Below are 14526 nucleotides of genomic sequence, written 5' to 3'. Positions count from 1 at the left end.
CCTCCATGCCCGCCTGTATCACATCTTGTATCCAAGCTACAGGTGGTACAACAGGGTACAAGAGCCTCCATGCCCACACGTATCACAGCTTGTATCCAAGCTAGAGGCGGTACAACAGGGTACAAGAGCCTCCATGCCCACACGTATCACAGCTTGTATCCAAGCTAGAGGCGGCCCAACAGGGTACTAGAGCCTCCATGCCCGCCTGTATCACATCTTATATCCAAGCTAGAGGCGGTACAACAGGGTACTAGAGCCTCCATGCCCGCCTGTATCACATCTTGTATCCAAGCTACAGGTGGTACAACAGGGTACAAGAGCCTCCATGCCCACACGTATCACATCTTGTATCCAAGCTAGAGGCGGTACAACAGGGTACTAGAGCCTCCATGCCCGCCTGTATCACATCTTGTATCCAAGCTACAGGTGGTACAACAGGGTACAAGAGCCTCCATGCCCACACGTATCACAGCTTGTATCCAAGCTAGAGGCGGTACAACAGGGTACAAGAGCCTCCATGCCCACACGTATCACAGCTTGTATCCAAGCTAGAGGCGGCCCAACAGGGTACTAGAGCCTCCATGCCCGCCTGTATCACATCTTATATCCAAGCTAGAGGCGGTACAACAGGGTACTAGAGCCTCCATGCCCGCCTGTATCACATCTTGTATCCAAGCTACAGGTGGTACAACAGGGTACAAGAGCCTCCATGCCCACACGTATCACATCTTGTATCCAAGCTAGAGGCGGTACAACAGGGTACTAGAGCCTCCATGCCCGCCTGTATCACATCTTGTATCCAAGCTACAGGTGGTACAACAGGGTACAAGAGCCTCCATGCCCACACGTATCACAGCTTGTATCCAAGCTAGAGGCGGTACAACAGGGTACAAGAGCCTCCATGCCCACACGTATCACAGCTTGTATCCAAGCTAGAGGCGGCCCAACAGGGTACTAGAGCCTCCATGCCCGCCTGTATCACATCTTATATCCAAGCTAGAGGCGGTACAACAGGGTACTAGAGCCTCCATGCCCGCCTGTATCACATCTTGTATCCAAGCTACAGGTGGTACAACAGGGTACAAGAGCCTCCATGCCCACATGTATCACATCTTGTATCCAAGCTAGAGGCGGTACAACAGGGTACTAGAGCCTCCATGCCCGCCTGTATCACATCTTGTATCCAAGCTACAGGTGGTACAACAGGGTACAAGAGCCTCCATGCCCACACGTATCACAGCTTGTATCCAAGCTAGAGGCGGTACAACAGGGTACAAGAGCCTCCATGCCCACACGTATCACAGCTTGTATCCAAGCTAGAGGCGGTACAACAGGGTACTAGAGCCTCCATGCCCGCCTGTATCATACCTTGTATCTAAGCTACACCACAGCGCACCCCTTGCAGGGCTTCTATTTGTCACCATGAGCTGTTAAGGAAATCTTCAGCTCACAGCAAATCCTCCTCCTCATTTTGTGCAGAACGTCTGAATAACGTACAGTTACTGTTCCCCAAACGTCAGCTGGCGTGCCCAAGATTAACTGTCCTTATGCCCCTTATGTTTCTTCTTAGTAACTCTTGAGGCCCCTATTGTAAAATCTACCACCAAGTCCTCATTGTGTCCTCAGGATTCGTCCTCACTGGCTGATTGGCGCGGGATCCCCGCTGATCCTCCGACCCGCTGTCACGGCCGCAAGCTGAGGGTCATCAATAGTAAATGCCTGAATCCCCCTGCATTGGATCCTTCCTCGTACGGCACCCCTACATCTTCCCTTTACAGGACCCCCAACGCTAACTGCATGGCATCTGAATCTCCACATGCTGTACCCCAAACCTTTCTATACCCCCCCCCCCTTGTACGGTTCGCCCAGACCCCAGCTTATAGGACTCTGCAAAGATTGCAGAGCCGATTCAATTAGAAAGGAGTTCAGCCCCCCGAAACTGGAGATCACATTAATGTACTTGGTCATTAGTCCGGCCAGGGGAAGCCGTGTAGATGCAGCACATCCGTGGTGTTGGGGTGCTGCATTCTGGGCACGGGTCACCCCTGCTTGTAAAGTCTATGATGGCGGTCGTGTCCTAGGCCTCAGTCGTGCGGATTCCGCGCCATTTCCTGGATCCCAATGAGTTCTCTGACAATCCGTACATATCGCACAAATTTGAAGTGCAAGAAAAGGGAACTAGACCTCATTTTTGGCGCAGGTTTTGGGTCGGAAAATGCTGAAATGGATTAGCGCCATGGAAACGGGTGGATCTGCGCCAATTCACGTTGATGTCTCTCGGATTATTTCAGATGAGCTGCCGCGGAGCGTTGCCTTAGGCTCTGTTCACACAGTGGATTTCACCTCGGATCCGACGCGGATTCCTCTGCAGATCTGCGTCACGTAAATCTCTCATTCGGAAGAGAATCTGGTAGATCATAGTCGGGGGTGCGGATATCGTATCGCAGGTGTGTCCGTGTGAAACGGCCCTGAGCTGCGGCATGATCTTCTCTGGTCCGTGCCACAGGCGGGCGTGATGCCCGGAGAGCAGTGTCCATTGAGCTGCGCCAAAGAATCTCAGACACAACTGGCATATGGGCTCACATTGAGAGTCTATGGTGCCCGTTGGAACGGACTGCCCTGGTATTGGCTGCCATCTGTGTGACTACCTTCCCTCCGTGTTCACCTGTGTTCCCGGAGCTAAAGGATACTATTTAGTATTTCTACACCCCATTCGACACACGGCGGCGTTATCGGGGCGACCAGATGACGTGATTTCCCTGATTGTCACTCCTGATGCTGTAACTTTCCCATCACTCACCTGCAAATAACAATGATGTCACAGCAGGAAGGAAAATCCATGATGTCAGCGTTGGCTGCGAGCTCCGCCGGGGATTTAGTTGCATCTGTCGTATCCTAATTATACTCCGCTTGTACCTTTGGCATTCACATGGTGTCCGGGCGTGCGGCCGCAGTTCTTCACCGTTTTGTGCATCTAATATCGGAAAAGGAACTTTTTTCAGCCGGAGCGGCGGCGCCAAAGTGTGCAAATGTTTATAAATGCGGTGCGCCATTTAAGACGAAGCCCCATCCCCTGAAACTAAAGTAAAGCGGCGGACGGGTACAATATGAAAATACGCGCTGGCGCAGTATGGAGAGCTGGAGATTATACCAGATTCGTCATTTTCCGGCATCCGATGAAACGTGTAATTATAACTTTCTGGTTTTATGTGGGAACATTGTGACATTGGTGTCGGACGCGTCGTCCTCTGAGTCACCCAGCAGGTACGTTGGAGTCGGCTGATGCCGCCACTAAGTGCTGCGTGTGATACTGCGGCGTGTCGGGGTGCTGTTAGGCTGGATTCACACGGGGCAGATTTGCTGCGGAATTTCGCTGCGGCCCCTAATCCCGGGATTAGCCGGCCATGTGTTAAAAATCTTGTCCACAAGGGGCGAACAATCCGTTGCGGCAAAGCCGGCGCTGCAGTGCAGATTCCCGGGGCGCAGTATGTTGATTTATTTTTTTTTCTGTTGCGGACACCACCCTCTTTATGGGAGAGCCGTCTGCAACGGAAAAACATACGGCGAAGCCGCTCCAAAACCCACGGCTAAGGGCCGCAGGTTTTAAAGCTGCTCTTATCCTGCATAAATTTAGCGGGTTTTCGCTGCGGCAAAACCACGAGATTTCCGCTGGGAAAGTGTCTGGTGGGGCCCTAGAGGCGCTGTGCGCGGCAGCTTGGCTTCCCCCAGGGTTACAGTGTCGCTGGGTGATTGCGCAGCAAAGTAATTGATACGTTTCTGTAAAACCCCGCCGATTCCACGGGTAGCAATGAATACTCGCGGCGCGTCTCACTTTCAGGTAACGATCCGATTCCTTTATTTAAGATGATAGTTCGGACGCGCCGTAATATTACTATTCAACTGTTTTTGGTGGAAGATGACGCTTGGATCTTGACTTCCTTCTGTAAGAACCCGCAAGAGTCGCCCATCAGATTGGAAACCCACTGATTTGCGCACTTTTTCAGAGAGGCTGTTGGCGTTTTTTTTTTTGCATGCGCATATATGCCGTGTATTTGCACTTAAACGCGCCAGAGCGGGCAAAAAAAAAAGGCGGACGTCAGCGGTTTTTGGTCTTTCAAACACATCGCATTTGCACGACTGAATGTGCTTACATCCATGGGAATGAGCCCCAGTAGTAAGTGTCCCCCCCCCCCCCAGTGTTGATTGGGGATTCCGCGCAATCAATTACACAATCAGCTGATTCCCAGCATCGCTGTCGGGTCGTCCGTACCAGAACAGCCCAGTTTGGTGGTGCAGGCGCAGCTCCTATCAATACAATACCGCCCCGCGTCGCTGCAGTGCTGACCGTTATGGCGGCCCCCCACCAATCCTCTCTGAGGATGTCAATAGAAAATATAAAATTCCAAAGTTCTGGAGAACCTCTTTAACTCCTTGGTGACAGGCCTATGTTTTCTTTAAGGACCAAGCGATTGTCATCGTCACATTGTAAGAGTCGGGACTCTTGGCGGGTTCTTCAGGACAAGTTGTATTTTCTAACGGCCGCACTGTGGGGATAACTGCGTTGTATAACTTTTTTTTTTGGAGGGGGGGGGGGGGGGGGGGAGATGGGAAAAGCCCCTCAGAAATTCCTCCATTGTTTCTGGGCTCCGTTCTTACAGCCATTCGGTAAATCTGGATCTACACAAACGATTGAAAAACAAATTGAATCTGCATTGCCGCGTTCTAAAATCCGTAGTTGTTGTTTTTCCCGACCTCTGAGGGCTTGTTTTTTGCGGGAAGAGTTATATATTTTTTCTCTTGGCACCGTTTTGGGGTAGATGTGACTGTTGGATCGCTTTTTTGTGTTTGGGAGACAAAAGAAAAATAGCAATTCTGGCGTTGGGTTTTAAAATTCTTTTTCCAGGGTTCACCGTGTGCGATAAACGCGGTTAGACCGATCTATGTGCCGCTTTTTTTTTCCAGTGAAAAGCTGTTTTTTGGGGGGTTTTGTTTTTTTGTTTTTTTTAAACTGGATTTGTAAAAAATCTTAAATCAAACTTTGAAATTTTTTGGACGCAATTTTTTATTTTTTTTAGTCCCTTAAGGAGACTTGAAGTTGCGATAGCTCGATCACTAGAATAGTACACTGCATTACTTATGTAGTGCATTCTACTAAGCCCATGACAGCAGCCTATTAGAGACTGCTGGAGGCGGAGCCTAATGAGCAGAGTTACATGGCAGACATGAAGGACTGTGTCAGGCTTCCAGCTGCCATGGGAACCTATTGCTACCTTGTAATCACACTGCGGGCTGCCGATGGATGACAGAAGGATCCGATCCCCCCCCCCTCCCCTCCCCCTCCTTCCTTAAACTGCCAGGGTTTAAGGTTTCAGTAGTCGGCTAAGCCATCCCCTTAAACAATGTAGGTGCGAGTTTACAGGCCATTAGTGAGGCCAGTAAAGGTGTGTTGGCCATCACTATGGGGATGCTGTCCTTTTATAGCTGCACCTGCGGAAGGCCTATCCAAGGGGGAAGTGGTAAAATATAGGGTGGATCCTATGCAAATGAGCCTGACTAATTAATAGCTCCTAGCCGGTCTGCATTCCTGTAACGAGTTGGTTGGGTGATCTCACCGCTGCAATTAGGTAACCTAATCCGAGCTGCTGGGAGACCTATAGGTGTAACATCCGGATGATGGAGCTCTGGGATGTGTCGCCTATACACTGGACGCCACGTATATGAGCCAGCAGGGATTCAGGCTGGAGGATTCCCTATGGACTCCGTACCGGGAGGAAGAGACAGCGATGCTGTAAAGTGCAAACTCATCCCAGGGTGACGTCATACAGCCTCCCGCTGAGTCACTGTTTACAAGCACAACCTTACTTATCGCATGACTCCTTTATTAATCTCCAGAGCTGCGCTCCCTATTCTGATGAGTCACTGCGTACATGCATTACTTATCCTGGAACGGGGGCCGAGAATTCTCAATTTCGTCAGGTTTTCGTTCATTTGCGCTACTCTGTGCCAGAAAGTAACTGTAGTCTACCAATATTACGACGCTTTTCTTTCTGGCGCAGAATAGTGCGAATGAACGGAAACGTGAAGCTTTCCAGAACGCTCTACAGAGTCCGGCCGGGTTCTGTCTTCAGCGTTTTAAGGGGAAGCTGTTAACTGACAAGTCGTCTTCAATCTGCCGCTGTACCGTTACCTGGTACGAAAGACCTTTATAAAGGGTCGGACATTGATGTGCATGAATGCTGCCATCCAATAGGTGGCGCTGCAGAGGGATTGTTCCATCTGTCTCATTTGCATATTTCCCAGAGCAGCATACGTCTCCTCACTCACCTCCTCGGTGTCTCCTTCAGGAAAGATGATACCCTTTTCTACAAGCGGGGAAGACACGATTTGTAGAGGAAAAAAAAAGTTTTGCCATTTGTTGGAAATCTTACTTTGAAAGTTGCGCAACTATGAGGCAACTGCGCCGCCTTGAGCTGAAGGGGGTGCTCTCGAGTCAGCAAGGCGTTGCTTAAAACTGGCCTCTCTCCTCGCTTGCTGCCACCCCTAAGCGTCAGCGCAGCTAAAATCTCGCGCACGGTCGGCTCACCCCTCCGGCGGCGTCTTTTGGAGAATTCACAGTACGCAGGTGAGGTGTATACAGCTCTCTTCACGGCACATGTGCAGGATAAGTGCTGCTAGAGGGGTGCGCCGAACGTGCGGGAGATTTCAGTATTACCAGTGGGGGTTGTGAGCGAGAGGCCGGGGTTAGGCATGCAGACGCCGCTCGTGGTGCCGCTTCCTTGACTTGAGGCGGCGCATTCTGCAAAATCATCCTGCAACCTTCAAAGTTAGATTTCATGCCAATGCAAAATAAATGCTGCTTGTTTTGCGCCGATTAACATTCTTGCGGCAACTTGCAAACTATTCTCCAGGTGATTCCCTTTAAACACATACTGTGATGGGACCGCTGGATGGGGACAGAGCCTTATGGGGTGTGGTTTTTGGAAACTTTGACTCCCCAACAGTTAAGATTGGCTTAATGAAAGGAGACGAGGCCTAAATGTGACCATGCCAGAAATTGCGGGAAAGTTTGGTACAATTTTTTGTTTTAAGCAAAGCCGGCTTAATTGGTAGAGTAAAGTTAGACTGGAAAATCTAAATATTCCACCAGTTTATAGTTCAGCGGACACGAAACATATGGCGCATATTAGGACTGTCTAATCTAAGTTTGCTCCGTCTGTTAGACCGGATTAGTAAATCTGCTCCGTTGTGGAATAATCCATATTTTTCTTTCTCCAGGCGTATCGTAAGCTGGCCAAGGAATATCACCCAGACAAGAACCCAAATGCCGGAGACAAAGTAAGTGCGCCGTTCACGTCGGAGAAGTTCCCCGCTCTGATAAATAATGCATCGGGTAATTATCTGCAGCGCCGAGGACTCCCATTGTGCTCGCCGTGACACGGGGGTCATGTGCTGCTGATCTGATGTCACGGCCTCGGCTCCCTCGATCTTCTTGCTCCGTTCCTCTTTGTCTTTGCTCAACCACCACCCATTACTTTGGGATTACATTCGACGACTTCCTATGGTCTCGCTCTGTTCGGAGCCGCCATCGCTGGTTGAAAAGCAAGACGAAATAGCGCAGCATGCCGTGATATTTCGTCTTGTGAAACGCCTGAAACAAAGCAGACCCCATTATACTCAGTTGCCCTTCTCTTGTCCAGCTCTCCTTCTAACGGCCTGGGATCCGCCCCGCAGCACATCTTCTTGCTCCGGCACGTATGATTGTGCCGTTCTGGAGGAGCAGATTGATTTCACAAATTCTTCTGCTTCATAAGTGGACATATGGTCCCTGAAACAGATGTGACTTGGGGGGGTGTAATCACGACATTTTCTTTAAGCAGCGTTCCTTGTCTTAATCTTTAAGTGTAGTTCTTAAAAAGATAAGAAACTTATTTCCATGACCCTGAGAAGCCCTTCAGGGCAGAGTCCTCCAAGGAGATGACCCCCACAATGTCCACGTCTCCTGTACCCGAAGTCAGCTCATTATCGGGCAGCAATTATGGCAGATCAGTAAGAATCCTGTCCCCTGGTGATCACTACAGGGTGGAAATGACAAATTACTTTTCTTTTATTTCCTCTAAAGGGTACTTTAGGCGATAATCGTCCCATGTACACGCGGCCACCAACAGTCAGAAGTCATTCGCCCATCAGAGTTGTTTGTTTTTTAGCAGAACTAATAACCAAGTGACTTTCGGGCCGCGTAACATGAAAATGCTCAGTGTTTGAGCGCCTTCTGTTTACTGTGTAAGCGCAGGACATTTAGGGTACGTTTACATGAGCCGATAGTCGTCACAAGTAGAGATGAGCGAGCGTACTCGATAAGGCAAACTACTAGTATTCAAGTACCTGCCCGCTCGTCTCTAAAGATTCGGCTGCCGGCGCGGGTGAGAGGTGAGTTGCGGCACTGAGTAGGGGGGAGAGAGAGATCTCCGCTCACCCCCGCCGCTCCCCGCCCCCTTCCGGCACCCGAATCTTTAGAGATGAGCGGGCAGGTACTCGAATAAGGCACTACTCGCTCGAGTATGCTCGCTCATCTCTAGTCACAAGTGATCGCTTAAGAGGGTCATTATGGGGGACTACTGCCCCATATAACATGGGAGCCGACAGGGCAAGTAAGCCAACATCGCTCACTTGTTGGAGTCTCTTGGTTCTTAGCTCACCTTAGAAAAAAAATGACCGTTGTCCCGTTTAAGCAGATAATCCTTTATCTGTGAACGACAGCCAGGTTGCTGTGAATGGAGGCCGGCGGCCAGAATAGATCCGACTAGCTCCACATTCAATCACAACCGTCGCTTCTGTGTGAAAGCACAGGAGTGATAATCGCTCGGATGGCATTCGAATGTTTAAGTGCCCGACGGTTGTCCCGTGTAGAAGTACCCCCAGGGTGCATCTACATGGGCAAGTGTAATATCGGTCAAAGACCTGCATCGCCCTTGGACACCCGCAACGTTTTATGCAAGTGTTATGTATTTTGGAACGCACAGAACTGCCGTGTAATAATCGCACCATTCGCTTTGGATTTACAGATCTCAGTCTAACTCTGCGGCTTTCATTTACAGTTCAAGGAGATAAGCTTTGCTTACGAAGTCTTGTCCAACCCAGAGAAGCGCGAGCTGTACGACCGGTATGGGGAGCAGGGTCTGCGGGAAGGAAGTGGAGGCGGCGGCATGGATGACATATTCTCGCACATTTTCGGAGGTGGGCTGTTTGGCTTCATGGGTGGACAGAGTCGAAGTCGTAACGGCAGACGGAGAGGAGAGGACATGATGCACCCTCTAAAGTAAGTGTCTGTATGTACGTTCTGGGTATAGCTTATAAAGCCGGACCCCCGTTATATAACTGCTGTCCTCTTCCCTGTAGAGTATCATTAGAAGACTTATACAACGGGAAGACAACCAAACTGCAGCTCAGCAAGAACGTTCTGTGTAGCTCCTGCAATGGGTAAGTGTCTTCTGTCCGCTCCTCCATATCACATGTTGTGTGCTGGAAATAAAGCTTTTTCAGTGTCTGCCGCTTTCTTAGGGCTCATTCACATTTGCGCTATGGATTCTGTTTTCTTGCTCTGTTATGGGAGCAGAAAAACGTAATCCTGGACTCAAGGGATTGAACGGATGCCACTGACTATAATGGGGTCAGGTTGGTTTCTGTGTGGTTGGATGAACCAGCCGCTACGCTGTTTTGGACGGGATTTTTTCATAAATTGGCGACGGAGACTCTAAATGGAACCTCCAACGTTGATGTGTATGTTCACTTGAAAACGCCTCGCATCCCTGGAAAATTCGCATGGTGGGGAGCGCGATATGGGGGGTGGTATTTACGGCCCCATATCACTCACCCCAGTGAAGCTAGCCTTAGGGTTTCTCTTAATATATACAGTCTTTGTGCCCTAAATCGTTTGCAACATTGTAGCAGTCCAGAACCTGTCGACTCATAGAGGATACTTAAGGCTACACGGCAACTTGAGCCGAACAACCAGAGGTGGCAATGCAGTCCTGCCATCTCAAAATCTAATTGGGATCACTGCAGTTCTGTACAGGCGTATTCTACAGCCTGTATAGAAGGGTGTTTTCCCATCTCTTCTGCTGCAGCCCCTTCTAAGTTTTTCTTGCACAGTGGCGCCCCCACCACCGGACAGTGCAGCTGACTACATTCACTTCAGGAGGATGAAGCTATAATAAATACCACGCAGTGTGTTGTGCGGGATGAAGCCATGTGAACGGTGTAGGGGACACTTTGCTTGTTGGAGGATGCTGCGGCCCCCTCAAATGGCGAGTGTGCTGTTGGACCCACTGATTTGGTATTGATGACCTATCACGTGACATGAGCACCTCAGAGACTATCCTGATCACATTAAGGCCAACTACAGAGCTGTTCATTCCCTCCGTACATCTACTACTATGTATTAGCTGATGGTAGATTGATGACGACTTTACCTGCAGAGTCTTAACGGTCATTTCTTTCTTCAGACAAGGCGGTAAAACAGGAGCAGTTCAGAAATGTTCAGCTTGCAGAGGCCGAGGCGTGCGTATAATGATCAGACAGCTGGCTCCGGGCATGGTACAGCAGATGCAGTCCGTCTGTTCCGACTGTAATGGGGAAGGTAAGAAAACTGCTAATGCAGCTCAGGTGTGCAGAGTGCCATCGCCGTGTCCGAAGACCCCTCTGGCACAAGACAGCGAAAGTAGCGCTTGGCATTGAGGACCTTCATCCCACTGCCCTGCACTGTATACTGCTGTGTAAGAAAATTAAAGGGGTCTTCCGGGACCTAATTAATGATGATCTATTCTCTGGAGTGGTTATCAGTCGTAGATTGGTGGGGGTCCACCTCTCAGGACCTCCAGCGATCTGCTCATCGGTTCCACTGCCAATGTAGACAGAGCTGGATGCAGACAGGTCTGTCCACACTGCAGCGGCCTAGGCTGGTACAACCTATCCTGCAGCATGGATCACTAATAGTTAAAGGGGTTACCCTTTTTTTTTTTCTACTATTGTACCTTGGGGCGGGGGAGGCCCGTTTAATACACGTATTTACCGTGGCTCCAAAATGGTGTTTTGGCACTGTGGTTAGTGACCTGTAACGTCAGCAGGTCTTGTAGCCAGGCGATGTCCCATAAACATGTAATGTGGGCTTGCAATGTAGAAGCCCAGCAGGTTTATGGGACGCCACTAACAATCCGTCGCTGGGCTCCTTTTACTGTAGCTACAGGGGTCACAAGGATAAATGAGAACATGACCGCTGCAAGCAACATCAGCAAAGTGACCGGAGTGACAGTGGGAAGGTGGATATATATCTATATATACTGTGTATATATTTCCCCCACTGCCATGACCTGGACCTGTGTCAGTTCAGAGGAAGATGATGGAGGGGACATGGGTGCTAGTTGTGGAAGAGTTGCCTCTAGCAGCCAATCACATCTTTATTTTGTGTGTTTTTTTTGTTTTTTTTTTGTTTTTTTTCGTTTCAGGGGAAGTAATTAATGAAAAAGATCGCTGTAAAAAATGTGAAGGCAAAAAAGTTATCAAAGAAGTGAAAATCCTGGAGGTTCATGTGGATAAGGGCATGAAGCACGGGCAGAGAATCACATTTGCTGGGGAAGCAGATCAGGCCCCTGGAGTGGAGCCGGGGGATATCGTTCTGGTTCTGCAGGAGAAAGAAAATGAGGTAAGAAGCGCGTTCTTCCAGGAGATCCCCCGTTCCTTCCATTATCCATGGATTGCTGTTCTATAGACCGCTGCTGAAATACTCTGCACTCCTCGCATGGAGTGGCGTCCTCCCTGATGTAATGCAGAAATAACCCGGATGTTCTCTGCAGTCTTTTCAGAGAGACGGTAACGACCTGCACATGATGCACAAGATCGGCCTAGTCGAGGCTCTGTGCGGCTTCCAGTTCACTTTCAAGCACCTTGATGGCCGGCAGATTGTTGTCAAATATCCTCCCGGGAAAGTCATTGAACCAGGTAATGATGGCGCCTCCTTCTGGTCAGGCCTAGCATTGCTCACACTGTGCGCTTGATTTAGAGTTTAACTCCCTGTTTTCCATTGGCCAGGCTCTGTTCGTGTCGTCCGGGGTGAAGGAATGCCACAGTACCGCAATCCCTTCGAAAAAGGCGACCTCTTCATCAAGTTTGATGTCCAGTTTCCAGAAAACAATTGGATTAACCCAGAAAAACTCACGGTGAGTCTAGTGAGATGATCCCAGCTTCTCTGCTTACACTGCGGTCTATCCAGACACCTGTGAGGAGTCGCGTTCTAACGCCATATTGTTTCTAGGTCCAAAATAGCAGAACTTGAACCTGTCAGTATTGACATAGTTAAACAAATCTAGCTGTTTGCAGCGACCACTAGAGGGGGCTGGCCCTTCTTTTTTTTTTTTCCTCCATGTATATGCAGTAAGCGTCCCCTTGTGGCTGAATTGGACTTTTTAATGTTGGGACTATGTAGCAGATGTAAATGGATATTCCCATCTTAGACTCTTATAGTCTATCCACAGGCTATTATGTTCTAGAAACCTTAAGATGTGGGTCCCATTTCTAGGACCCACATCTTAAGATCTAGTATCTAGCTTCAGAACTGACCCAACTCTATGCAATGGTCATAATTGTGGAAACAGCCAAACAGGGCTTTTTTACGCTGTTTTCATAACTTCTGTGTAAATTAATGAGGTTTACCGTAACTGGCTTTCACTGTGACCCATCTCTTCGGCTCCCACGTTAGGGGCTCTTTCACATCAGCGTGGGTTTTTAGTTTTGCCGTTCCGTTTGTGGGTGACGGATTCAATGAGGTTTCCATTTTTATCTGTTTAGCCGATCCATTTATAAATGCGCAGAAGAAAAGAATGATAAAAAAAATGGGACCTTTTAAATACTGAGGTAGACGCAAAGTATTAAAAATGGTCTGTTCTCGGGCGAGTGCAAGATTTAACCCTTTCCAATCCAATTTGTGTCCTGGTTTTATCTGAGGCTTACTCTTTTTCTGCCGTTATACAACGGCGCTATCTGCTGGCTAAAGCCAGTACTGCATGAGGTGACACATTGGATAGACTCCGACAGCAGAGAGGCTGGCAATATACAGTAAGAGAACCCCGACGGATGTCTACCAACATCGGAGCTGTACAGCCTTTAAATCATAATGTCTTCAGACGTCAGACAGTGGATTGGAAAGGGTTAAGATCCAATAGAAAATAAGGAGTTGATACTATTGTGAGGAATCGCACTAAAATAGGAAATGCAGCGATTCTTCTGGGGCCTCCAGGATGGGGATCGTTGCATTCTATCACTTTACCTATAGTTTCATCTACCATAGTTGCTCCCCCACTGACCTCCACTTGGGGGCGCAGTGATTTAGCGATACATAACGGGGGCTTCTCCATACAGAGGTTATAGAATTATCCATCTGTCCGCAGGAACTTGAAGATCTGCTTCCAGCCAGACCAAAAGCCACCAACGTCACCGGAGAAACAGAGGAGGTCGACCTTCAAGAGTTTGACAGCACCCGCGGCTCAGCAGGGGGACAGAGGCGCGAGGCGTACAACGACAGCTCAGATGACGAGAGCAGCCACCACGGCCCCGGAGTGCAGTGCGCGCACCAGTAACCGTTTCTAGACAGAAATTGCACAACAAAAGGATTTTTCTTTTCAAAGTTTTTTTGCCTGTTAAATTTTTTTTGTTTTTTTTGGTTTCTGCGACCCAGCGAATCGCCCAAACAATCGTTCTGATGTGACGGACTTCTGTCGCTGTACGTGTAACTTTTAAATTGGTTCGATAGTATTTTCGGAGTGTATAATTTAAACCGTTAAACTAACCACAAGGCTTTACCTGCAGTTCTGACTGTTCTATAGCGAAAAAATAAAATGCACCTAAAAAGGAAGACGAGACCCGAATCTGCCGCTCTTTGTACCGACTGCTTGGTTTTTATCAGTCTGTAGAACTTCCAATTCCTCTTGCGTTCAGCCCTGTAAATGTGTGTTTCGTGTTCTGGATCCGTGTATTTGGCTGCACTTACATGACCTGCTACGTATAGAATAAACAATTTCATGGTCTGTATCTGCGCTGCTGATAACTGTCTCCCCGTGGCGGCAGCGGGAGGTCTCAGAGAGGCGAATGGGATTTTATGGCTTGGTAGTATATCTGATGGTTGGGGGTCCGCTGTTGGGTGCTGTTCACATTGGTGTTGTGGGTTCTGGTTTCCCGCTCTGTTATGGGAGTAGGAAAACGAAACCTATTGCTGAGCGGATCTGTTTTAGGATGGAACCGATTGGCACCAAGCGGTCCCCGTTGACTAAGTAGATCGATTCAGCTTCCGTCGTGCCGTCTGGCAATTTCCCAAGTAGTGCAGCATGGGATCCTACTGGGTTGTTGGGGACTTCGGGCATTTTATTTCTATTGATGACCTATCCTCAGGGTAGGTCGTCAGTGGATGATTGGTGGGTGTCTGCCATTTGCTCATAGTGTGGTGGCCCAGCTTGGTATTGCATGCTCAGCTTCCAGTGC

At 49.0% G+C, this 14526-nt stretch overlaps 1 protein-coding gene across 1 annotated transcript in view; it reads left to right on the top strand.

Moving 5' to 3' along the window:
- The window catches only part of DNAJA2 (DnaJ heat shock protein family (Hsp40) member A2), a 20846-nt gene extending 6943 nt beyond the window's left edge, over positions 1 to 13903 (top strand). The window contains exons 2-9 of the mRNA XM_066583992.1: positions 7276 to 7335; positions 9096 to 9316; positions 9397 to 9477; positions 10503 to 10636; positions 11502 to 11698; positions 11850 to 11994; positions 12085 to 12212; positions 13440 to 13903. Of these exons, the coding sequence (XP_066440089.1) occupies positions 7276 to 7335; positions 9096 to 9316; positions 9397 to 9477; positions 10503 to 10636; positions 11502 to 11698; positions 11850 to 11994; positions 12085 to 12212; positions 13440 to 13628 (1155 nt within the window). The 3' untranslated portion in view covers positions 13629 to 13903. The remainder of the gene's footprint in view (positions 1 to 7275; positions 7336 to 9095; positions 9317 to 9396; positions 9478 to 10502; positions 10637 to 11501; positions 11699 to 11849; positions 11995 to 12084; positions 12213 to 13439) is intronic.
- The last annotated feature ends 623 nt before the right edge of the window (positions 13904 to 14526 follow it).

This window comes from Eleutherodactylus coqui, chromosome 11 (assembly GCF_035609145.1).
Source record: "Eleutherodactylus coqui strain aEleCoq1 chromosome 11, aEleCoq1.hap1, whole genome shotgun sequence".
Lineage (NCBI taxonomy): Eukaryota > Metazoa > Chordata > Amphibia > Anura > Eleutherodactylidae > Eleutherodactylus > Eleutherodactylus coqui.
This window is presented reverse-complemented; position numbering and strand designations above follow the sequence as displayed.